Below are 27,180 nucleotides of genomic sequence, written 5' to 3' on the forward strand. Positions count from 1 at the left end.
CTTCCTGTACCTCAGCCCAGCATCACACTAAAATCACTGCCTTCCTGTACCTCAGCCCAGCGTCACACAAATGTCACTGCCCTTCCTGTACCTCAGCCCAGCGTCACACTAATATTATTCCCCTTCCTGTAACTCAGCCCAGCGTCACACTAATATCAATACCCTTCCTTTAACTCAGCCCAGCGTCACACTAATATCATTACCCTTCCTGTAACTCAGCCCAGCGTCACACTAATATCATTGTCCTTCCTGTAACTCAGCCCAGCGTCACACTAATAACATTAACCTTCCTGTACCCCAGCCCAGCGTCACACTAATATCATTCCCCTTCCTGTAACTCAGCCCAGCGTCACACTAATATCAATACCCTTCCTGTAACTCAGCCCAGCGTCACACTAATATCATGCCCCTTCCTGTAACTCAGCCCAGCGTCACACTAATATCATTCCCCTTCCTGTACCTCAGCCCAGCGTCACACTAATATCATTACCCTTCCTGTACCCCAGCCCAGCGTCACACTAATATCATTCCCCTTCCTGTAACTCAGCCCAGCGTCACACTAATATCATTCCCCTTCCTGTACCTCAGCCCAGCGTCACACTAATATCATTACCCTTCCTGTAACTCAGCCCAGCGTCACACTAATATCATTCTCCTTCCTGTAACTCAGCCCAGCGTCACACAAATAACATTAACCTTCCTGTAACTCAGCCCAGCGTCACATTAATATCATTACCCTTCCTGTAACTCAGCCCAACGTCACACTAATAACATTACCCTTCCTGTAACTCAGCCCAGCGTCACACTAATAACATTAACCTTCCTGTACCTCAGCCCAGCGTCACACTAATAACATTACCCTTCCTGTAACTCAGCCCAGCGTCACACTAATATCAATCTCCTTCCTGTAACTCAGCCCAGCGTCACACTAATAACAATATCCTTCCTGTAACTCAGCCCAGCGTCACATTAATAACATTACCCTTCCTGTAACTCAACCCATCATCACACTAATTTCACAGCACTTCCTGTAACTCAGCCCAGCGACAGACTAATATCACTCTCCTTCCTGTACCTCGGCCCAGCGTCACAATGATACCAATCCCCTTCCTGTATCTTAGCCCAGCATCACACTGATATCACTCCCCTTCATGTACCTCATCCCAGGATCACACTACTATCACTGCCCTTCCTGTACATCAGCCCAGCATCACACTACTATCACTGCCCTTCCTGTACCTCAGCCCAGCATCACACTAATATCACTGGCCTTCTTGTACCTCAGCCCAGCATCACACTGATATCACTGCCCTTCCTGTACCTCAGCCCAGCATCACACTGATATCACTCCCCTTCCTGTACCTCAGCCCAGCATCACACTGATATCACTGCCCTTCCTGTACCTCAGCCCAGCATCACACTAATATCACTGCCCTTCCTGTACCTCAGCCCAGCATCACACTGATTTCACTGCCCTTCTTGTACCTCAACCCAGCAGCACACTAATATCACTCCCCTTCTTGTACCTCAGCCCAGCATCACACTAATATCACTGCCCTTCTTGTACCTCAGCCCAGCATAACACTAATTTCACTGCCCTGCCTGTACCTCAGCCCAGCATCACACTGATATCACTGCCCTTCCTGTACATCAGCCCAGCATCACACTAATATCACTCTCCTTCCTGTACCTCAGCCCAGCATCACAATGATACCATTCCCCTTCCTGTACCTCAGCCCTGCATCACACTGATATCACTCCCCTTCCTGTACCTCAAACCAGCATCACACTGACATCACTCCCCTTCCAGTACCTCATCCCAGCATCACACTAATATCACTCTCCTTCCTGTACCTCAGCCCAGCATCACACTGATATCACTGCCTTCCTGTACCTCAGCCCAGCGTCACACTGATACCATCCCCCTTCCTGTACCTCAGCCCTTCGTCACACTGATATCACTCCCCTTCCTGTACCTCAGCACAGCATCGCACTAAGATCACTTCCCTTCCTGTACCTCAGCCCAGTGTCACACTGATATCACTCCCCTTCCTGTACCTCATCCCAGCATCACACTAATATCACTCTCCTTCCTGTACCTCAGCCCAGCATCACACTAAAATCACTGCCTTCCTGTACCTCAGCCCAGCGTCACACAAATGTCACTGCCCTTCCTGTACCTCAGCCCAGCGTCACACTAATATCATTCCCCTTCCTGTAACTCAGCCCAGCGTCACACTATTATCAATACCCTTCCTTTAACTCAGCCCAGCGTCACACTAATATCATTCCCCTTCCTGTACCTCAGCCCAGCGTCACACTAATATCATTACCCTTCCTGTAACTCAGCCCAGCGTCACACTAATATAAATCTCCTTCCTGTAACTCAGCCCAGCGTCACACTAATAACATTACCCTTCCTGTAACTCAGCCCAGCGTCACACTAATAACATTACCCTTCCTGTACCTCAGCCCAGCGTCACACAAATAACATTAACCTTCCTGTAACTCAGCCCAGCGTCACATTAATATCATTACCCTTCCTGTAACTTAGCCCAGCGTCACACTAATAACATTACCCTTCCTGTAACTCAGCCCAGCGTCACATTAATAACATTACCCTTCCTGTAACTCAGCCCAGCGTCACACTAATATCAGTACCCTTCCTGTACCTCAGCCCAGAATCACACTAATATCCCTCCCCTTCCTGTACAACAGCCCAGCGACAGACTAATATCACTCTCCTTCCTGTACCTCTGCCCAGCGTCACAATGATACCAATCCCCTTCCTGTATCTTAGCCCAGCATCACACTGATATCACTCCCCTTCATGTACCTCATCCCAGGATCACACTAATATCACTGCCCTTCTTGTACCTCAGCCCAGCATAACACTAATATCACTTCCCTTCCTGTACCTCAGCCCAGCATCACACTGATATCACTGCCCTTCCTGTACATCAGCCCAGCATTACACTAATATCACTCTCCTTCCTGTACCTCAGCCCAGCATCACAATGATACCATTCCCCTTCCTGTACCTCAGCCCTGCATCACACTGATATCACTCCCCTTCCTGTACCTCAAACCAGCATCACACTGACATCACTCCCCTTCCTGTACCTCATCCCAGCATCACACTAATATCACTCTCCTTCCTGTACCTCAGCCCAGCATCACACTGATATCACTGCCTTCCTGTACCTCAGCCCAGCGTCACACTGATACCATCCCCCTTCCTGTACCTCAGCCCTTCGTCACATTGATAGCACTCCCATTCCTGTACCTCAGCCCAGCGTCACACTAATATCACTCCCCTTCCTGTACCTCAGCACAGCATCGCACTAAGATCACTCCCCTTCCTGTACCTCATCCCAGCATCACACTAATATCACTCTCCTTCCTGTACCTCAGCCCAGCATCACACTAAAATCACTGCCTTCCTGTACCTCAGCCCAGCGTCACACAAATGTCACTGCCCTTCCTGTACCTCAGCCCAGCGTCACACTAATATCATTCCCCTTCCTGTAACTCAGCCCAGCGTCACACTATTATCAATACCCTTCCTTTAACTCAGCCCAGCGTCACACTAATATCAATACCCTTGCTGTAACTCAGCCCAGCGTCACACTAATATCATTACCCTTCCTGTAACTCAGCCCAGCGTCACACTAATAACATTACCCTTCCTGTACCTCAGCCCAGCGTCACACTAATATCATTCCCCTTCCTGTAACTCAGCCCAGCGTCACACTAATATCATTCCCCTTCCTGTAACTCAGCCCAGCGTCACACTAATATCATTCCCCTTCCTGTAACTCAGCCCAGCGTCACACTAATATCATTCCCCTTCCTGTACCTCAGCCCAGCGTCACACTAATATAATTACCCTTCCTGTAACTCAGCCCAGCATCACACTAATATCATTCTCCTTCCTGTAACTCAGCCCAGCGTCACACTAATATCATTCCCCTTCCTGTACCTCAGCCCAGCGTCACACTAATATCATTACCCTTCCTGTAACTCAGCCCAGCGTCACACTAATATCAATCTCCTTCCTGTAACTCAGCCCAGCGTCACACTAATAACATTTCCCTTCCTGTAACTCAGCCCAGCGTCACACTAATAACATTACCCTTCCTGTACCTCAGCCCAGCGTCACACAATTAACATTACCCTTCCTGTAACTCAGCCCAGCGTCACACTAATATCATTCCCCTTCCTGTACCTCAGCCCAGCATCACACTGATATCACTCCCCTTCCTGTACCTCAGCCCAGCAACACACTGATATCACTGCCCTTCCTGTACCTCAGCCCAGCATCACACTAATATCACTGCCCTTCCTGTACCTCAGCCCAGCATCACACTGATTTCACTGCCCTTCTTGTACCTCAACCCAGCAGCACACTAATATCACTCCCCTTCTTGTACCTCAGCCCAGCATCACACTAATATCACTGCCCTTCTTGTACCTCAGCCCAGCATAACACTAATTTCACTGCCCTGCCTGTACCTCAGCCCAGCATCACACTGATATCACTGCCCTTCCTGTACATCAGCCCAGCATCACACTAATATCACTCTCCTTCCTGTACCTCAGCCCAGCATCACAATGATACCATTCCCCTTCCTGTACCTCAGCCCTGCATCACACTGATATCACTCCCCTTCCTGTACCTCAAACCAGCATCACACTGACATCACTCCCCTTCCTGTACCTCATCCCAGCATCACACTAATATCACTCTCCTTCCTGTACCTCAGCCCAGCATCACACTGATATCACTGCCTTCCTGTACCTCAGCCCAGCGTCACACTGATACCATCCCCCTTCCTGTACCTCAGCCCTTCGTCACACTGATAGCACTCCCATTCCTGTACCTCAGCCCAGCGTCACACTAATATCACTCCCCTTCCTGTACCTCAGCACAGCATCGCACTAAGATCACTGCCCTTCCTGTACCTCAGCCCAGTGTCACACTGATATCACTCCCCTTCCTGTACCTCATCCCAGCATCACACTAATATCACTCTCCTTCCTGTACCTCAGCCCAGCATCACACTAAAATCACTGCCTTCCTGTACCTCAGCCCAGCGTCACACAAATGTCACTGCCCTTCCTGTACCTCAGCCCAGCGTCACACTAATATCATTCACCTTCCTGTAACTCAGCCCAGCGTCACACTATTATCAATACCCTTCCTTTAACTCAGCCCAGCGTCACACTAATATCATTCCCCTTCCTGTACCTCAGCCCAGCGTCACACTAATATCATTACCCTTCCTGTAACTCAGCCCAGCGTCACACTAATATAAATCTCCTTCCTGTAACTCAGCCCAGCGTCACACTAATAACATTACCCTTCCTGTAACTCAGCCCAACGTCACACTAATAACATTACCCTTCCTGTACCTCAGCCCAGCGTCACACAAATAACATTAACCTTCCTGTAACTCAGCCCAGCGTCACATTAATATCATTACCCTTCCTGTAACTTAGCCCAGCGTCACACTAATAACATTACCCTTCCTGTAACTCAGCCCAGCGTCACATTAATAACATTACCCTTCCTGTAACTCAGCCCAGCGTCACACTAATATCATTCCCCTTCCTGTAACTCAACCCATCATCACACTAATTTCACACCCTTCCTGTAACTCAGCCCAGCGTCACACTAATATCAGTACCCTTCCTGTACCTCAGCCCAGAATCACACTAATATCCCTCCCCTTCCTGTACAACAGCCCAGCGACAGACTAATATCACTCTCCTTCCTGTACCTCTGCCCAGCGTCACAATGATACCAATCCCCTTCCTGTATCTTAGCCCAGCATCACACTGATATCACTCCCCTTCATGTACCTCATCCCAGGATCACACTAATATCACTGCCCTTCTTGTACCTCAGCCCAGCATAACACTAATATCACTGCCCTTCCTGTACCTCAGCCCAGCATCACACTGATATCACTGCCCTTCCTGTACATCAGCCCAGCATTACACTAATATCACTCTCCTTCCTGTACCTCAGCCCAGCATCACAATGATACCATTCCCCTTCCTGTACCTCAGCCCTGCATCACACTGATATCACTCCCCTTCCTGTACCTCAAACCAGCATCACACTGACATCACTCCCCTTCCTGTACCTCATCCCAGCATCACACTAATATCACTCTCCTTCCTGTACCTCAGCCCAGCATCACACTGATATCACTGCCTTCCTGTACCTCAGCCCAGCGTCACACTGATACCATCCCCCTTCCTGTACCTCAGCCCTTCGTCACACTGATAGCACTCCCATTCCTGTACCTCAGCCCAGCGTCACACTAATATCACTCCCCTTCCTGTACCTCAGCACAGCATCGCACTAAGATCACTGCCCTTCCTGTACCTCAGCCCAGTGTCACACTGATATCACTCCCCTTCCTGTACCTCATCCCAGCATCACACTAATATCACTCTCCTTCCTGTACCTCAGCCCAGCATCACACTAAAATCACTGCCTTCCTGTACCTCAGCCCAGCGTCACACAAATGTCACTGCCCTTCCTGTACCTCAGCCCAGCGTCACACTAATATCATTCCCCTTCCTGTAACTCAGCCCAGCGTCACACTATTATCAATACCCTTCCTTTAACTCAGCCCAGCGTCACACTAATATCAATACCCTTGCTGTAACTCAGCCCAGCGTCACACTAATATCATTACCCTTCCTGTAACTCAGCCCAGCGTCACACTAATAACATTACCCTTCCTGTACCTCAGCCCAGCGTCACACTAATATCATTCCCCTTCCTGTAACTCAGCCCAGCGTCACACTAATATCATTCCCCTTCCTGTAACTCAGCCCAGCGTCACACTAATATCATTCCCCTTCCTGTACCTCAGCCCAGCATCACACTAATAAAATTAACCTTCCTGTAACTCAGCCCAGCATCACACTAATATCATTCTCCTTCCTGTAACTCAGCCCAGCGTCACACTAATATCATTCCCCTTCCTGTACCTCAGCCCAGCGTCACACTAATATCATTACCCTTCCTGTAACTCAGCCCAGCGTCACACTAATATCAATCTCCTTCCTGTAACTCAGCCCAGCGTCACACTAATAACATTACCCTTCCTGCCCAGCCCAGCGTCACACAATTAACATTACCCTTCCTGTAACTCAGCCCAGCGTCACACTAATATCATTCCCCTTCCTGTAACTCAGCCCAGCGTCACACTAATAACATTACCCTTCCTGTAACTCAGCCCAGCGTCACACTAATAACATTACCCTTCCTGTAACTCAGCCCAGCGTCACACTAATAACATTACCCTTCCTGTAACTCAGCCCAGCGTCACACTGATATCACTCCCCTTCCTGTACCTCAAACCAGCGACACACTGATATCACTGCCCTTCCTGTACCTCAGCCCAGTTTCACACTGACATCACTCCCCTTCCTGTACCTCATCCCAGCATCACACTAATATCACTCTCCTTCCTGTACCTCAGCCCAGCATCACACGGATATCACTGCCTTCCTGTACCTCAGCCCAGTGTCACACTGACATCACTCCCCTTCCTGTACCTCATCCCAGCATCACACTAATATCACTGCCCTTCCTGTACCTCAGCCCAGCGTCACACTGATATCACTGCCAGTCCTGTACCTCAGCCCAGCGTCACACTGATATCACTGCCATTCCTGTACCTCAGCCCAGTGTCACACTGACATCACTCCCCTTCCTGTACCTCATCCCAGCATCACACTATTATCACTCTCCTTCCTGTACCTCAGCCCAGCACCACACTGATATCACTGCCTTCCAATACCTCAGCCCAGCGTCACACTAATATCACTGCCCTTCCTGTAACTCAGCCCATCATCACACTAATATTACTGCCCTTCCTGTTCCTCAGCCCAGCATCACACTGCTATCACTGCCCTTCCTGTACCTCAGCCCAGTGTCACACTGACATCACTCCCCTTCCTGTACCTCATCCCAGCATCACACTAATATCACTCTCCTTCCTGTACCTCAGCCCAGCGTCACACTGATATCACTCCCCTTCCTGTACCTCAGCCCACTGTCACACTAATATCACTCTCCTTCCTGTACCTCAGGCCAGCGTCACACTGATATCACTGCACTTCCTGTACCTCAGCCCAGCGTCACACTGATAGCACTCCCATTCCTGTACCCCAGCCCAGCGTCACACTAAGATCACTCCCCTTCCTGTACCTCAAATCAGCATCACACAAATATCACTGCCCTTCCTGTACCTCAGCCCAGCATCACACTAATTTCACTCCCCTTCCTGTACCTCAGCCCAGCATCACACTGATATCACTGCCCTTCCTGTACCTCAGCCCAGCGTCACACTGATATCACTCCCCTTCCTGTACCTCAAATCAGCATCACACTGATATCACTGCCCTTCCTGTACCTCAGCCCAGTGTCACACTGATATCACTCCCCTTCCTGTACCTCCAACCAGCATCACACTGATATCACTGCCCTTCCTGTACCTCAGCCCAGCATCGCACTGACATCACTCCCCTTCCTGTACCTCAGCACAGCATCGCACTAAGATCACTGCCCTTCCTGTACCTCAGCCCAGCATCACACTGATATCACTGCCCTTCCTGTACCTCAGCCCAGTGTCACACTGATATCACTCCCCTTCCTGTACCTCATCCTAGCATCACACTAATATCACTCTCCTTCCTGTACCTCAGCCCAGCGTCACACTAATATCACTGCCCTTCCTGTACCTCAGCCCAGCATCACACTAATATTACTGCCCTTCCTGTTCCTCAGCCCAGCATCACACTGATATCACTGCCCTTCCTGTACCTCAGCCCAGCGTCACACTGATATCACTGCCCTTCCTGTACCTCAAACCAGCATCACACTGATATCACTGCCCTTCCTGTACCTCATCCCAGCATCGCACTGACATTACTCCCCTTCCAGTACCTCAGCCCAGCATCGCACTAATATCACTGCCTTCCTGTAACTCAGCGTCACACAAATATCACTCCCCTTCCTGTACCTCAGCCCAGCATCGCACTAAGATAACTGCCCTTCCTGTACCTCAGCGTCACACAAATATCACTCCCCTTCCTGTACCTCAGCCCAGCGTCACACTGATACCATCCCCCTTCCTGTACCTCAGCCCAGCATCACACTGTTATCACTGCCCTTCCTGTACCTCAGCCCAGCATCGCACTGACATTACTCCCCCTCCTGTACCTCAGCCCAGCATCGCACTAATATCACTGCCTTCCTGTAACTCAGCGTCACACAAATATCACTGCCCTTCCTGTACCTCAGCCCAGCATCGCACTAAGATAACTGCCCTTCCTGTACCTCAGCGTCACACAAATATCACTGCCCTTCCTGTACCTCAGCCCAGCGTCACACTAATATCACTCCCCTTCCTGTAACTCAGCCCAGCATCGCACTAAGATCACTGCCCTTCCTGTACCTCAGCCCAGCATCACACTAATATCACTGTTCTTCCTGTACCTCAGCCCAGCGTCACACTGATATCACTCCCCTTCCTGTACCTCAGCCCAGCATCACACTGATATCACTCCCCTTGCTGTACCTCAGCCCAGAATCACACTAATATCACTGCCTTTCCTGTACCTCAGCCCAGCATCACCCTAATATCACTGCCCTTCCTGTACCTCAGCCCAGCGTCACACTGATATCACTGCCCTTCCTGTACCTCAAACCAGCATCACACTGATATCACTGCCCTTCCTGTACCTCAGCCCAGCATCGCACTAATATCACTGCCTTCCTGTAACTCAGCGTCACACAAATATCACTCCCCTTCCTGTACCTCAGCCCAGCATCGCACTAATATCACTGCCTTCCTGTAACTCAGCGTCACACAAATATCACTGCCCTTCCTGTACCTCAGCCCAGCATCGCACTAAGATAACTGCCCTTCCTGTACCTCAGCGTCACACAAATATCACTCCCCTTCCTGTACCTCAGACCAGCGTCACACTGATACCATCCCCCTTCCTGTACCTCAGCCCAGCATCACACTGTTATCACTGCCCTTCCTGTACCTCAGCCCAGCATCGCACTGACATCACTCTCCTTCCTGTACCTCAGCCCAGCGTCACACTAATATCACTGCCCTTCCTGTACCTCAGCCCAGCATCACACTAATATTACTGCCCTTCCTGTTCCTCAGCCCAGCATCACACTGATATCACTGTCCTTCCTGTACCTCAGCCCAGCGTCACACTGATATCACTGCCCTTCCTGTACCTCAAACCAGCATCACACTGATATCACTGCCCTTCCTGTACCTCATCCCAGCATCGCACTGACATTACTCCCCTTCCTGTACCTCAGCCCAGCATCGCACTAATATCACTGCCTTCCTGTAACTCAGCGTCACACAAATATCACTCCCCTTCCTGTACCTCAGCCCAGCATCGCACTAAGATAACTGCCCTTCCTGTACCTCAGCGTCACACAAATATCACTCCCCTTCCTGTACCTCAGCCCAGCGTCACACTGATACCATCCCCCTTCCTGTACCTCAGCCCAGCATCACACTGGTATCACTGCCCTTCCTGTACCTCAGCCCAGCATCGCACTGACATTACTCCCCCTCCTGTACCTCAGCCCAGCATCGCACTAATATCACTGCCTTCCTGTAACTCAGCGTCAAACAAATATCACTGCCCTTCCTGTACCTCAGCCCAGCATCGCACTAAGATAACTGCCCTTCCTGTACCTCAGCGTCACACAAATATCACTGCCCTTCCTGTACCTCAGCCCAGCGTCACACTAATATCACTCCCCTTCCTGTAACTCAGCCCAGCATCGCACTAAGATCACTGCCCTTCCTGTACCTCAGCCCAGCATCACACTAATATCACTGTTCTTCCTGTACCTCAGCCCAGCGTCACACTGATATCACTCCCCTTCCTGTACCTCAGCCCAGCATCACACTGATATCACTCCCCTTGCTGTACCTCAGCCCAGAATCACACTAATATCACTGCCTTTCCTGTACCTCAGCCCAGCATCACCCTAATATCACTGCCCATCCTGTACCTCAGCCCAGCGTCACACTGATATCACTGCCCTTCCTGTACCTCAAACCAGCATCACACTGATATCACTGCCCTTCCTGTACCTCAGCCCAGCATCGCACTGACATTACTCCCCTTCCTGTACCTCAGCCCAGCATCGCACTAATATCACTGCCTTCCTGTAACTCAGCGTCACACAAATATCACTCCCCTTCCTGTACCTCAGCCCAGCATCGCACTAATATCACTGCCTTCCTGTAACTCAGCGTCACACAAATATCACTGCCCTTCCTGTACCTCAGCCCAGCATCGCACTAAGATAACTGCCCTTCCTGTACCTCAGCGTCACACAAATATCACTCCCCTTCCTGTACCTCAGACCAGCGTCACACTGATACCATCCCCCTTCCTGTACCTCAGCCCAGCATCACACTGTTATCACTGCCCTTCCTGTACCTCAGCCCAGCATCGCACTGACATTACTCCCCTTCCTGTACCTCAGCCCAGCATCGCACTAATATCACTGCCTTCCTGTAACTCAGCGTCACACAAATATCACTGCCCTTCCTGTACCTCAGCCCAGCATCGCACTAAGATAACTGCCCTTCCTGTACCTCAGCGTCACACAAATATCACTGCCCTTCCTGTACCTCAGCCCAGCATCACACTAATATCACTGCCCTTCCTGTACCTCAGCCCAGCGTCACACTAATGTCACTGCGCTTCCTGTACATCAGCCCAGCATCATTCTAATATCACTGTCCTTCCTGTACCTCAGCCCAGCATCGCACTAATATCACTGTCCTTCCTGTACCTCAGCCCAGCATCACACTGATATCACTCCCCTTCCTGTACCTCAGCCCAGCGTCACACTGATATCACTCCCCTTCCTGTACCTCAGCCCAGTGTCACACTGACATCACTCCCCTTCCTGTACCTCATCCCAGCATCACACTAATATCACTCTCCTTCCTGTACCTCAGCCCAGCGTCACACTGATATCACTCCCCTTCCTGTACCTCAGCCCACTGTCACACTAATATCACTCTCCTTCCTGTACCTCAGGCCAGCGTCACACTGATATCACTGCACTTCCTGTACCTCAGCCCAGCGTCACACTGATAGCACTCCCATTCCTGTACCCCAGCCCAGCGTCACACTAAGATCACTCCCCTTCCTGTACCTCAAATCAGCATCACACAAATATCACTGCCCTTCCTGTACCTCAGCCCAGCATCACACTAATTTCACTCCCCTTCCTGTACCTCAGCCCAGCATCACACTGATATCACTGCCCTTCCTGTACCTCAGCCCAGCGTCACACTGATATCACTCCCCTTCCTGTACCTCAAATCAGCATCACACTGATATCACTGCCCTTCCTGTACCTCAGCCCAGTGTCACACTGATATCACTCCCCTTCCTGTACCTCCAACCAGCATCACACTGATATCACTGCCCTTCCTGTACCTCAGCCCAGCATCGCACTGACATCACTCCCCTTCCTGTACCTCAGCACAGCATCGCACTAAGATCACTGCCCTTCCTGTACCTCAGCCCAGCATCACACTGATATCACTGCCCTTCCTGTACCTCAGCCCAGTGTCACACTGATATCACTCCCCTTCCTGTACCTCATCCTAGCATCACACTAATATCACTCTCCTTCCTGTACCTCAGCCCAGCGTCACACTAATATCACTGCCCTTCCTGTACCTCAGCCCAGCATCACACTAATATTACTGCCCTTCCTGTTCCTCAGCCCAGCATCACACTGATATCACTGCCCTTCCTGTACCTCAGCCCAGCGTCACACTGATATCACTGCCCTTCCTGTACCTCAAACCAGCATCACACTGATATCACTGCCCTTCCTGTACCTCATCCCAGCATCGCACTGACATTACTCCCCTTCCTGTACCTCAGCCCAGCATCGCACTAATATCACTGCCTTCCTGTAACTCAGCGTCACACAAATATCACTCCCCTTCCTGTACCTCAGCCCAGCATCGCACTAAGATAACTGCCCTTCCTGTACCTCAGCGTCACACAAATATCACTCCCCTTCCTGTACCTCAGCCCAGCGTCACACTGATACCATCCCCCTTCCTGTACCTCAGCCCAGCATCACACTGTTATCACTGCCCTTCCTGTACCTCAGCCCAGCATCGCACTGACATTACTCCCCCTCCTGTACCTCAGCCCAGCATCGCACTAATATCACTGCCTTCCTGTAACTCAGCGTCACACAAATATCACTGCCCTTCCTGTACCTCAGCCCAGCATCGCACTAAGATAACTGCCCTTCCTGTACCTCAGCGTCACACAAATATCACTGCCCTTCCTGTACCTCAGCCCAGCATCGCACTAAGATAACTGCCCTTCCTGTACCTCAGCGTCACACAAATATCACTGCCCTTCCTGTACCTCAGCCCAGCGTCACACTAATATCACTCCCCTTCCTGTAACTCAGCCCAGCATCGCACTAAGATCACTGCCCTTCCTGTACCTCAGCCCAGCATCACACTAATATCACTGTTCTTCCTGTACCTCAGCCCAGCGTCACACTGATATCACTCCCCTTCCTGTACCTCAGCCCAGCATCACACTGATATCACTCCCCTTGCTGTACCTCAGCCCAGAATCACACTAATATCACTGCCTTTCCTGTACCTCAGCCCAGCATCACCCTAATATCACTGCCCTTCCTGTACCTCAGCCCAGCGTCACACTGATATCACTGCCCTTCCTGTACCTCAAACCAGCATCACACTGATATCACTGCCCTTCCTGTACCTCAGCCCAGCATCGCACTGACATTACTCCCCTTCCTGTACCTCAGCCCAGCATCGCACTAATATCACTGCCTTCCTGTAACTCAGCGTCACACAAATATCACTCCCCTTCCTGTACCTCAGCCCAGCATCGCACTAAGATAACTGCCCTTCCTGTACCTCAGCGTCACACAAATATCACTCCCCTTCCTGTACCTCAGACCAGCGTCACACTGATACCATCCCCCTTCCTGTACCTCAGCCCAGCATCACACTAATATCACTGCCCTTCCTGTACCTCAGCCCAGCATCACACTAATGTCACTGCGCTTCCTGTACATCAGCCCAGCATCATTCTAATATCACTGTCCTTCCTGTACCTCAGCCCAGCATCGCACTAATATCACTGTCCTTCCTGTACCTCAGCCCAGCATCACACTGATATCACTCCCCTTCCTGTACCTCAGCCCAGCGTCACACTGATATCACTCCCCTTCCTGTAGCTCAGCCCAGCATCACACTAATATCACTCTCCTTCCTGTACCTCAGCCCAGCATCACACTAATATCACTGCCTTCCTGTACCTCAGCCCAGTGTCACACTAATATCACTGCCCTTCCTGTACCTCAGCCCAGCATCACACTGATATCACTGCCCTTCCTGTACCTCAGCCCAGCGTCACACTGTTATCACAGCCCTTCCTGTACCTCAGCCCAGCATCAAACTAATATCACAGCCCTTCCTGTACCTCAGCCCAGTGTCACACTAATATCCCTCCCCTTCCTGTACCTCAGCCCAGCATCACACTAATATCACAGCCCTTCCTGTACCTCAGCCCAGCATCAAACTAATATCACTGCCGTTCCTGTACCTCAGCCCAGCATCACACTAATATCACTGCCGTTCCTGTACCTCAGCCCAGCATCACACTACTTTCACTGTCCTTCCTGTACCTCAGCCCAGCGTCACACTGATATCACTCCCCTTCCTGTACCTCAGCCCAGCGTCACACTAATTTCACTCCCCTTCCTGTACATCAGCCCAGCGTCACACAAATATCATTCCCCTTCCTGTACATCAGCCCAGTGTCACACTAATATCACTCCCCTTCCTCTACCTTAGCCCAGGGTCATCACTCCCTGGTCAGCATTGTTCATTCTGTCCACTGCCCTACTTTGTAGAAGAGGTGCACCCACAGACTCACACACACACACGCAAGCACGGACATACACACACACACACACACACTCACCCACCTCCCCACCCACACACACAAGTTAACACACATACACAAGCATGCACGCGCCCACACAAACACACACACTCCTCTCAGGGTGGATAAGAAGACATGAAAGAGCCTGAGACATTAGGAGGAATGGAGGAGCAGCCAGCACAACACCTCCTTCTCCTCCCACCCCTCCTTCAACAGACTCTCCTTGTGACATAACCTCCTTACGCTACAACAATTCTGGCACAGACAATACAGTCTCATTAGCTGGCGCTGCTTCAAGCTCCACAGTAATCAGCTATGACACTAAAGCACACACTATTCAATCTCCTCAAGCAGCCATGAATCAAGCACAATGCTAGCTCATTATCCGCCACAGACTGTGAAGCGGTATACTTCGATATATGACTCTAAATGGAGAGAGCACGTGAATGTGGTGGCGGGCGTGAGACTAATCAATCTATCACTGCCTGTTTGTTCGCCCACATGCTGCTCAACATGATTGTTTCTGTCTGTCACCCACCACAACATTATAATTAGGTGTACGTATCACTGCACATGACAAGAGGTACCATCTCACCAATCAGTGCGTGTGTGTGTTAGCTGTATACTGTATATCTCTCTAATTGTCTGTGTGTATATGCCTACTAGCCCACTTCATTCCACTCCATCCACTTCCATTGGCACAGCCCATACAGAGGGGGATGGAGGATGGAGAGAGGATCCAGTGTGGGTCCAGTGTCCGGGGTGTCGTCTCCTCCAGGTTGAGGAGCCATGATGCAGGCCGAGCCTTGTGCGTGTCCTCTCCTCTCCCTGGGAGATTTACACCCCTCTCTCCCGCAGCTTTTCATTTGTCTAATTCCCTGTGTGGCTGGCTGGGAGGTTTAGGCTGCTGTTAGGCAGAGCACGTACTGTCCATCCGCCCTGCGCTGCCTGCCTACCAGCGTCCTTGGGTCCCCAGAGCAATGCAAGGAGGACACTCTCTCTTACTTCAATGCCCCTTCCCTCTCCCTCTTTCACTCTCTCTCTCTATTTGAATGCCGTCCAACTGCTCCCTCTGTCACTTCCACCGGAATTTATAGGAATTTTAACAGCCCAGGTTCACTGATCGTAAACCATTTCATTGCCCGGGAAAGTTAAAAAGGAGTGGTTTTATAAGGTTTATGTGTCCGTGTTGTTTTGGTAAGATGATTGTGTAGTCGCCTCCTGGCCGGGAGACAAGGACAGGAATTTAGCCTGTGAGTGGTTCAATCACAGCAGCCTCCGCAGAGCCCAGGGAGAGGTTTAAATGGTCGTCATGCTGCTTCCTCTCGTTGGACAAGCATCAAAAAAGGAGATTTCCCGGCACGGGGTCCCACTACCAGGTCAGCTGGGAGCTGATCGGGATTGGACGATAGCCATGCCAGCTGTTTGTCCTGCTGCCCTATGATTGGGCTAAGTTCTGTCCTGCGTGTCCTCTCAATGTCTGTGTTGGACCAATTAAACGCCAAAAGATTGTCCTGTACAACTATGATTGGCTCTGTGTGAGTTTTGTCTCTGTTCAAAATGCCAGGGTAATAGAAAACCCTGAATGTGACTCTGCAGACAAAGGCTGCACGCAGAAAATTCCACGAAATCAACAATGCTTTTCTACTCTGCTTTTCTACTCCTTTGCAGCGTAATCTGCATTTCAATTAAATTGAAATTGCCTTCTTAAATATAATCAACTCAACTTATTTGTGAAGTAAAGTGAGACATACTGTACATTTCTGTGAACTGCTATCTTCACTCTGTGTAGCTAGCTGTTTACAATCAAATGACTCCAACTGTGGCACAATTTCTGTTGCTAACATCATTTCCATCTCAAACAAGGAGGAGCATTATAAATAGTCCTAAACAGACAGTCTATTTCAGCCTATTGTTTATCGGCCTCCCTGGTGCCAGGGGATAGAACAAATTACGGAGGGAAATAAAGCTTTTGAATTATTTACAGAAGTTTTGTCTTCCTCTTTGAGAATGACAGCCAATTAGGCGTTCTCGCCCACTGCGCTCGGCGTTTGAACAGGGAAAAACACCAAAGCAAGTGGTAACTTCCATCACTCACAGCCTTCAAGGCCAGACTGTTTCAAACAGTAAATACACCCCACTGTCTGCACCAGTCTTTCCTATGGGAACACTACACTGCACTCGTGCTCTCATATCAGTAAGTAAGCGGTGTTGTGTTCACAGGTTGTTTCAAGTACATGTAAAGATGTCCTGCCCTCAGCAGACAGCCACTGATTAAACTAAAATAATTATAGAAACACTGAAGTCTCTCAAGACCCCCCAAAGCTCTACTTCCCAAGCCCTCTGTTTAGTTCAAAGTCATTTAATAATTAGATTTGATTGTGGTGTTGACGACTCTGATCTGTAGTTTAGATCTGCAAAGACTTGCTAAGTGCTTACTGTGTTTTTGATAACGTTTCAAATGAAACATTTTAATGAAGGAACATACACTGAGCTGAGTATACCAAACATTAGGAACACTTTCCTAATATTGAGTTGCCCTCAGAACATCCTCAATTCGTCGGGGCATGGACTCTACAAGATGTCGGAAGCTTTCCACAGGGATGCTGGCCATGTTGACTCCAATGCTTCCCACAGTTGTGTCAAGTTGGCTGGATGTCCTTTGGGTGATGGACCATTCTTGATACACACAGGAAACGGTTGACCGTGAAAAACCCAGCAGCGTTGCAGTTCTTGCCACACTCAAACCAGTGCGCCTGGTACCTACTACCATTCCCCGTTCTAATGCACTTTTGTCTTGCCCATTCACCCTCTGAATGGCACACATACACAATCCATGTCTCAATTGTCTCGAGGCTTAAAAAATCCTTATTTAACCCATCTCCTCCCCTTCATCTACACTGACTTAAGTGGATTTAATGCAGGTTTTCAAGATAATTTCAGTAGCTAGAGTTAATGCAGGTTTAAATATACTTTTTGTTCCTAGAGGTTATGCAGGTGTAAGGATAATTTATTTTCCTAGATGTAATGCAGGTGTAAGGATAATTTATTTTCCTAGATGTAATGCAGGTGTAAGGATAATTTATTTTCTTAGATGTAATGCAGGTGTAAGGATAATTTCTGTTCCTAGAGGTTATGCAGGTGTAAGGATCATTTATTTTCCTAGATGTAATGCAGCTTCTCAGCCAGTTCATGACACTTATCCAATTGAAACAGTTAGGGGCTTGATTGGTGGACTGAGTGTGCTGCTGACATTGGGGTGAGGTCTCAGAAATATGATTGCATGGAAATGTACGACAACAGAAAGCCAAAAAAATACACTGAGTACAAATAGTACGATCCCTGAGTACGATCCCTTATTGTTGTCACTTGTTAACTCTAGCTACTGAAATGATCCCTAAACCTGCATTAACTCTAGCTACTGAAATGATCCCTAAACCTGCATTAACTCTAGCTACTGAAATGATCCCTAAACCTGCATTAACTCTAGCTACTGAAATGATCCCTAAAACTGCATTAACTCTAGCTACTGAAATGATCCCTAAACCTGCATTAACTCTAGCTACTGAAATGATCCCTAAACCTGCATTAACTCTAGCTACTGAAATGATCCCTAAAACTGCATTAACTCTAGCTACTGAAATGATCCCTAAACCTGCATTAACTCTAGCTACTGAAATGATCCCTAAAACTGCATTAACTCTAGCTACTGAAATTATCTTTAAACCTGCATTAACTCTAGCTACTGAAATGATCCCTAAAACTGCATTAACTCTAGCTACTGAAATGATCCCTAAAACTGCATTAACTCTAGCTACTGAAATGATCCCTAAACCGGCATTACATGTAACTACTGAAATGATCCCTAAAACTGCATTAACTCTAGCTAATGAAATGATCCCTAAAACTGCATTAACTCTAGCTAATGAAATGATCCCTAAAACTGCGTTAACTCTAGCTAATGAAATGATCCCTAAAACTGCATTAACTCTAGCTAATGAAATTATCCCTAAAACTGCATTAACTCTAGCTAATGAAATGATCCCTAAAACTGCATTAACTCTAGCTAATGAAATGATCCCTAAACCTGCATTACCTCTAGGAACAGACGTGATCCTTAAACCGGCATTACCTCTAGAAACATATGATCCTTATACCTACTGTCACGCCCTGACCTTAGAGAGCCTTTTTATTTATTTTTGCGCTTCATTAGGCACACCTGGACTCCATTACCTCCCCTTAATCTGGCACTCCCTTAGGTTCTTTCCCCAGGCAGTATTGTTTTGTTCATGTCAAGATGCTACTCCTACGTTGGATCGTTCCATGTTTCTTGTTAAATTAAACTTACCATCTGCTTCTTGACTCCCAGCATCCACGTTACAATATTCACTATCTCCAGCACCAAATCAGCATCTACAATTCTACACGCGTGTTTCTATTGTCTGTGGATAAAAAGATAAGGTCACAAAAAAATGCTTCTCTGTGACATCACAGGGTCCGATTAAAAGTAGTTGTTTTTTAAATGCTACGAGTTTCTAGCCAGAGGGAGGGTACTGTATGTTCTTGCTCCCCACATCACCATGAATCTCATATTGTTTGAAAATCACTTTTTTATATGATGTTAACGAATAGAACTTTAAATATTTTTGTACAAAACGCTCTGTTTTCACATATGTAGACACTGGTATTGTGCTGGAGATAATGAAAGTAGGTTGAAAATTGAGCTCTGTTCAGATACCTGGTAACATTGGCATCTTTTAGAGAGGCATTTTGATGTAAAAACGTCTCCAGAAATGTAATTCTACTAATCATCAAAGTACCGGTTTTAAAAACACATTAGATATTTAGCAAATCAAAGAACTATACAAATTAGAACAAAGTATTTACATAATATTAAATTGAATTGAGAAAATATTCCCATTATTATATAAATTGAAATTTTTACATGGAAACATGTCACAATCCTGACCCACGTCCGCCATTATCCATGTCCGGCCACACACTTGAGTTGGTGTCCAGCGCCAAAGCGCTTAGTGTGACATTCCAAGCTAACCTACAATAGGACAAACATTTTTTTTTAAATAAATAATAAACCTAAAATGGGACACACACTTCTCCACATCTCCACCAAAGGCTCTTCATGATGAACCATCTTTGCCACTTCAATCTCCCCCCAAAGGCCATCTGACAGTATACACCTACTTTGTCCGTTCAGGGCTCCAGTACGCCGCTCCAGTTTGGCACCCAGATCTCACAGCCCACCAACACAACCAACTGGAGAAGATACAACGACAAGCAACCAAAATCATCATGGGCCCCACCTACACCTCCTACGACTCTGGATGCAATGACCTGTCCTTGCAGTCCCGCCGCACCCACCTTTGCAGATCCTTTGCTCAGAAGCTTGCAAAATTCCAGGATTACAACAAATGGCTGCCTCGGCCAAGAGGCCATGTAGGTGGCAGATCTACCTGATCCAGTCATGAACTGAACCGTTTTTTATGGAATATCTGCATAGGCGTGCAGAGGCACATTGTCAGCAACCATCACTCCTGTGTTCCAATGGCATGTCGTGTTAGCTTTTCCAAGTTTATCATTTTAAAAGGCTAATTGATAATTAGAAAACCCTTTTGCAATTATGTTAGCACAGCTGAAAACTGATTAAAGAATCAATAAAACTGGCCTTCTTTAGACTTGTTGAGTATCTGGAGCATCAGCATTTGTGGGCTCGATTACAGGCTCAAAATGGCCAGAAACAAAGCACTTTCTTCTGAAACTTGTCAGTCTATTCTTGTTCTGAGAAATAAAGGCTATTCCATGTGAGAAATTGATAAGAAACTGAAGATTTCCCTTCACAGAATAGCGCAAACTGGCTCTAACCAGAATAGAAAGAGGAGTGGGAGGCCCCGGTGCACAAATGTGCAAGAGGACAAGTACATTAGAGTGTCTAGTTTGAGAAACAGACGCCTCACAAGTCCTCAACTGGCAGCTTCATTAAATAGTACCCACAAAACACCAGTCTCAATGTCAACAGTGAAGAGGTGACTCCAGGATGCTGGCCTTCTAGGCAGAGTTGCAAAGAAAAAGCCATATCTCAGACTGGCCAATAAAAATAAAATATTAAGCTGGGCAAAAGAACACATACACAGGACAGAGGAACTCTGCCTAGAAGGCCAGCATCCCGGAGTCGCCTCATCACTGTTGACATTGAGACTGGTGTTTTGTGGGTACTATTTAATGAAGCTGCCAGTTGAGAACAAGACACTCTAAAGTACTTGTCCTCTTACTCAGTTGTGCACTGGGACCTCCCACTCCTCTTTCTATTCTTGTTAGAGCCTTTTGAACGGGAGTGTACATTTTGAGATTTTAAAATGGACATCACACATAATTTAAAAGCCCATTTCATAGAGAACGTTCTAAACTTTTTTACATGTAGTAACTTACTTTGAAGAGATCATATTAGTTCTAAATAGGTGTTCGGTGATTGGTAGACTAAATTCCTTGTACTTCTCTTTAACTACCATTTCCTGAACGTCAGACTCTTCCCACATGCTAAGTAATTAATCTCAGCTTTAATTAATCTCAGCTTTAATTAATCTCAGTTTAAGACGCACCTGCATTCACCAAATGTTGTGTGGTTAACTGAGATATATTCCCCAGACTTGTACAGAGGGAATTGTTCATATGTTGTCAAATATAGATTTTAGATAAAATTTTCTTCTTTCTTTTTCACCAAAAATGCTGTTTACCCACATGGTTTAGTAATTTACAAATAGAAAGAATTAAAAAAGTATATATCCACAATCCGCTCAAAGTCCAGTCCTGGAAATATTAGCAGATCTAATTAGATATTGCCTCAGTTTGCATATTTTAATACAATATTTCAGAAACGTTGTAACACACAAAAAAAATGTAGATTGGTGTTTTTATTTAAATGGTAGAAGTTCATTGTGATATGAATAAGGGAAAACATGACCCTATTAGGGTGTGGTGCCTTGCCTTAACTGTGATATTGTGTACTGCATCTCACATGTTTTGTTTGATTTACTTATGAATGCTGAAATTCAGCTTTTAGCTGCAAATGTGTCCAATTTAAAATAAACCTTAAATATATATGTATTGTGCAGTCATTTTCAATTATATTTCATTGCTGTGAAATTTTCTCTAAACAGCATAATTACCATCCATTTTATCTGCTGAAATATACATGTATTCTCTGCTCAGCCCACAAGTAGAATTCAAAGATCACCATGCATAAATATGAACTGCTACACAGACGCACATTTGCAAAGTGCATGCAGGGTGTCAGTCATCTTGTGATGCAACATACCCCATAACAATGGCGTACATACAGAGGCAGCGCCAAGGTCGAGCAGGTGTCCGTCTGTATCACTGGCTGTCAGGACTCCTGTGTATTGTGGGTACTTAACAAACACAAGCAGAGAGCCAGTGAGTGCATGTGTCTCATTAAAGCATAGTGCATATTTAATGTTGGGCCCGTGCCGAGACTGTGTGTGGAGAAGATGTGTACATATGAGTGAGATATCCAAAGTCCTCCAGTGTAGAGAGACTTCCTATCAGTCGGAAGATGCGGCCAGAAGAGTTAATAAATTCTTTATGTCTGCAGAGCTAGGCTACGTTAGGGAAATGGGTGGCGCCATATTTTTTTCCCTCTGTAGGGTTGATAAATATTTAATGTAAACACTTACAACAAACTGTCCCCCAAGGCCAATTATGAGCCATTGGAGGCGGGGAAACAGTTCCACTGATAGAGAGATGATTGTATCTCCTGAGAGTAAGTCTGGGACACACACATCCTCAGGTCCTTATGCCTTATGGTTGGGGGCTCACCTGCCTACTGTCTCCTGCCCTGTGACTCCAATGAGCGTCAGCGCTAGACAGTGCACCACTGTAACGGACCATGTTGGAGAGGGTGAAACAGACGGCTAAAGATGTCTCTCCGCAGTTGGTTTCATATGATACGCAAACCAGTGTTTTCCTAAGTACTGGGGGGCATACGTACTGGGGGGCATACGTACTGGGGGGCATACCATAGCAAAACATTTTTCAGAAGGAAAATAAGACAGGTCCAGGTAGTAAGCCCCCATTTCAGTCTGTTTCCAAATGTTTTGTCACTACTGAACAGGACCGAGTACTCCATCAGTAGGTCACACACACACACACACACACACACACACACACACACACACACACACACACACACACACACACACACACACACACACACACACACACACACACACACACACACACACAGAGAAGGGTATGCATGACAGACAGACAGACAGACAGACAGACAGACAGACAGACAGACAGACAGACAGACAGACAGACAGACAGACAGACAGACAGACAGACAGACAGCGAGAGAGAGAGCACAAGGACAGAGATGAAGTCTTGTGTTACACTGAGATACCACTGGCTGTGCTCTGCACATCCATTCCTGTCACTGACAGCACCACCTGCTTCTCTCAGTAGGGTCTCATTGTCACCGCCACCGTTTGAAAGGAGCATGGCCTCAGGACAGGTAGCATCGGATCCATTTCTGGGAAAAGGTCAGCTCAAGTCTCAACGCAGCACGTAGACATGGCAGTAAACATGGCACACCTCTGTAGTAGACAACATACTCATTCTGGAGAGCAGGATGCTCTCTCAGTGCTACTGTGTATTAGAAATGAACTACAGCAGACATTTTCATTTCCTGGTTTGCACACAGTCAGAATAGTGTATAAATCTGCAGCTATTGATCAATATGGTTAATACAGTCATATCATTCTCAGAACATTCTTGGGGGTTCAAAAGATATTTGATCAATCCTGCCCAAACATGAGTGATTGTCAGGATACTCTCAGGGGGCATATCTACTCAGCAAAATGATGCACATAACATTCTACACTTGGGGGTCAGGCCTGGCATGCCAGAGAATATTATTTCAACTGTAGGTCCATCCCAAGCTTTACTCTTGACCATTAATGTGTTACCTGGTGATTGTGAGAACAAAACAAAGGGTTTGGAAACTGTTACACACTAAAACTGGGATCCTTGGGAAGTCCCAACTAAAACCCGGGATCCTTGGGAAGTCCCAACTATTAGCGTTAGGTAGGGGTTATCATTAAGATTAAGGGTTAAGGGTTGGGGTTAAGGGTTTAGGGTCAACACAAGGATTACCGAATACTGTTTTTAGGCAAAGGCACTCTGAAGCGCTGTCCATGGTGCTGATACAGGCGCATAGACTTCAACGTCAAATCGAACGTGCTATTTTTTATGAGCTACAGTATCAGTTAGTGCAGACATCTTTTTGAAATGTCCAACTTTTTAAATATTTGACTTTTGAATTAAGCATGTAAACATGTTCTAGAACTTATTTTGTCTGACAGCTGAAGCCGCAATAACAAATTATTCACGTCTCTTGGACTTTCAAATGTTTTCTGGGTCAGATAATTTACCTTCCTTCACTTCAATTTACAACTGTCACTTCAGAGCTCATCGTTTCATGGAAAGGTATGTACTTAGTGCTTCTCTGGTCCAACGTAGCCGCAAATACATGACTCCAGGACATAGGCCTACAGATATGTCCATTCACCACGGAACATAGGAACATAGGTTAGCGTTTGAAGGGGCATTAGAAAAGCGCTCATTACAATCCTCTTACTAACACTGAACCTGACACGTGTGTCCACACATTCGCAAATCACACTTTGATTGTGCACAAGCTCGCTCGAGCGTGATGTACAGTGCCGGCAATAATATAGACTTCTGTTGCTCAGAGAAGCCCCAGAGCCTTTCTGTCGCTTCCTCTCTCAACTTTCTCTCTGTCCTGCCCCTCTGAATCCATGCTGCTGTATTCCAGGCCAGACGGCCACAGATGTGAGATTTGACTAGCCTACACATTTTCCTTACGACTGGGGAATAATAATACAGAGGAATAATCTAAAATCATATCTGGAGTCATTGTGTGGCACGTTCGCACTAACACGTTTGTGTATTTCACACTCATTCCACTAAACGTGATTTTCTTCACACTTGCTCAAGTATTGATTTCAAGCACATTGGCATGTCTAATAGAAACAGGCAAGTCCTAGAATATGTATTCTGTACCCCCAATGGCCGGCATTTATGCAACAAATAAAGAGCACTTTAAATATGAGATGTACGCGTGTTCTTACCTCACAGGGCATGGCAGCTAACATCACTAGTAGGAACATGGCACTGAAGAGATGCATTCTTTCCGAAATGACAGCGTTCCAGCCGACACCAGCTCCTCTGTTGCTCTTCCCCTCTTGCCTGTGTCCTTATTGGGGCGGTTTCTTCAGCTCGAGAGGGATTCTGTCAATGCTCTGTCGAGTGTACACGACGAACCTCATCACCAGCCGGTCTGTGCGCTGGGTTAATTCCACACACGGACGCAGAGTAGCCCTCTAGCTCTGTAGGCTACAATGATCAGCGATGTGCGGTTTGGACTCGCGCCTCCTCCTCCTCCCTTATGACCAACACAAATCAGTGGACAGCAGATTTTTGACAGTGAACGCTGAATCAAATACAAAATATTTCACGCACGATATGTTTGTTAGAAAAAGGCAATGCCTTTAACCTGTAAATGAGCACGGGACTCAATGGTATAGTAACTAATGACAGGGGCAGAAAGTCGCAGAGGTTGGAAGGTGACTTCTGTGCTTGCAAGGTGACGACGCTAGGAGCAGCACATCGATGCGTTGGCAACTGATTCAAAGAAGTACCACTCTGCTGCAGCCCAGCTCGCCCGTGCGTGCATGTGTGCGGGAGAGAGAGAGAGAGGGGGGGGGGGGGGGCTTTATTGACTAGACTGTGTTGTTTGCTGCTCTGTATGGATTTTCAGTAGAATGACAGATACACGGAACGCGAGAGAGGGATGACATTTAACGGAACGCATTGCCATAATAGACTTCCTTGTTATCTGCACACTAACGCTGATTGGTGCTGATGTGGCGTTGTGTAAGAGCCGGATGGTGATTGTCAAAACAACATAATGCCATCAATTTAGCTCTCATCCGCTTCTAAATTGTAAATTAAGGTGCCAATGTAATTCGAAGGGATTTCCCAGAATTGGAGTTTAGATAAATAAGCATGCAAATATTTTAATTATGTTGCTAATTGTGTGTGTGTGTGTGTGTGTGTGTGTGTGTGTGTGTGTGTGTGTGTGTGTGCGTGTGCGTGTGCGTGTGCGTGTGTGTGTGTGCATCAGGACTCTGGTGGGCTTCAGATTCTTCTAGTTTTTGACAGCCAGAGCTAGTGGCCTCCGGCCATCCTGAACACGGTATGAATAATAGAACACCCTGGCCTGCGCTACCCGCTCCGCTCTTCCTCCTCAGTAATACCCGCTCCGCTCTTCCTCCTCAGTAATACCCGCTCCGGTCTTCCTCCTCAGTAATACCCGCTCCACTCTTCCTCCTCAGTAATACCCGCTCCGCTCTTCCTCCTCAGTAATAGCCGCTCCACTCTTCCTCCTCAGTAGTACCCGCTCCACTCTTCCTCCTCAGTAATACCCGCTCCGCTCTTCCTCCTCAGTAATACCCGCTCCACTCTTCCTCCTCAGTAATACCCGCTCCGCTCTTCCTCCTCAGTAATACCCGCTCCGCTATTCCTCCTCAGTAATAGCCGCTCCACTCTTCCTCCTCAGTAATACCCGCTCCACTCTTCCTCCTCAGTAGTACCCGCTCCACTCTTCCTCCTCAGTAATACCCGCTCCACTCTTCCTCCTCAGTAGTACCCGCTCCACTCTTCCTCCTCAGTAATACCCGCTCCACTCTTCCTCCTCAGTAGTACCCGCTCCACTCTTCCTCCTCAGTAATACCCGCTCCGCTCTTCCTCCTCAGTAATACCCGCTCCACTCTTCCTCCTCAGTAGTACCCGCTCCACTCTTCCTCCTCAGTAGTACCCGCTCCACTCTTCCTCCTCAGTAATACCCGCTCCACTCTTCCTCCTCAGTAATACCCGCTCCACTCTTCCTCCTCAGTAATACCCGCTCCGCTCTTCCTCCTCAGTAGTACCCGCTCCACTCTTCCTCCTCAGTAATACCCGCTCCGCTCTTCCTCCTCAGTAATACCCGCTCCACTCTTCCTCCTCAGTAGT

At 47.7% G+C, this 27,180-nt stretch overlaps 1 protein-coding gene across 1 annotated transcript in view; it reads right to left on the bottom strand.

Annotated features, from left to right (window-relative positions):
- The window catches only part of LOC139565432 (noelin-2-like), a 113,815-nt gene extending 88,012 nt beyond the window's left edge, over positions 1-25,803 (bottom strand). Inside the window, exon 1 of the mRNA XM_071385771.1 lies at positions 25,239-25,803. Within this exon, the coding sequence (XP_071241872.1) occupies positions 25,239-25,295 (57 nt within the window). The 5' untranslated portion in view covers positions 25,296-25,803. The remainder of the gene's footprint in view (positions 1-25,238) is intronic.
- Between the last annotated feature and the right edge of the window lie 1,377 nt (positions 25,804-27,180).

Source organism: Salvelinus alpinus, chromosome 36 (assembly GCF_045679555.1).
Source record: "Salvelinus alpinus chromosome 36, SLU_Salpinus.1, whole genome shotgun sequence".
Classification (NCBI taxonomy): Eukaryota; Metazoa; Chordata; class Actinopteri; order Salmoniformes; family Salmonidae; genus Salvelinus; species Salvelinus alpinus.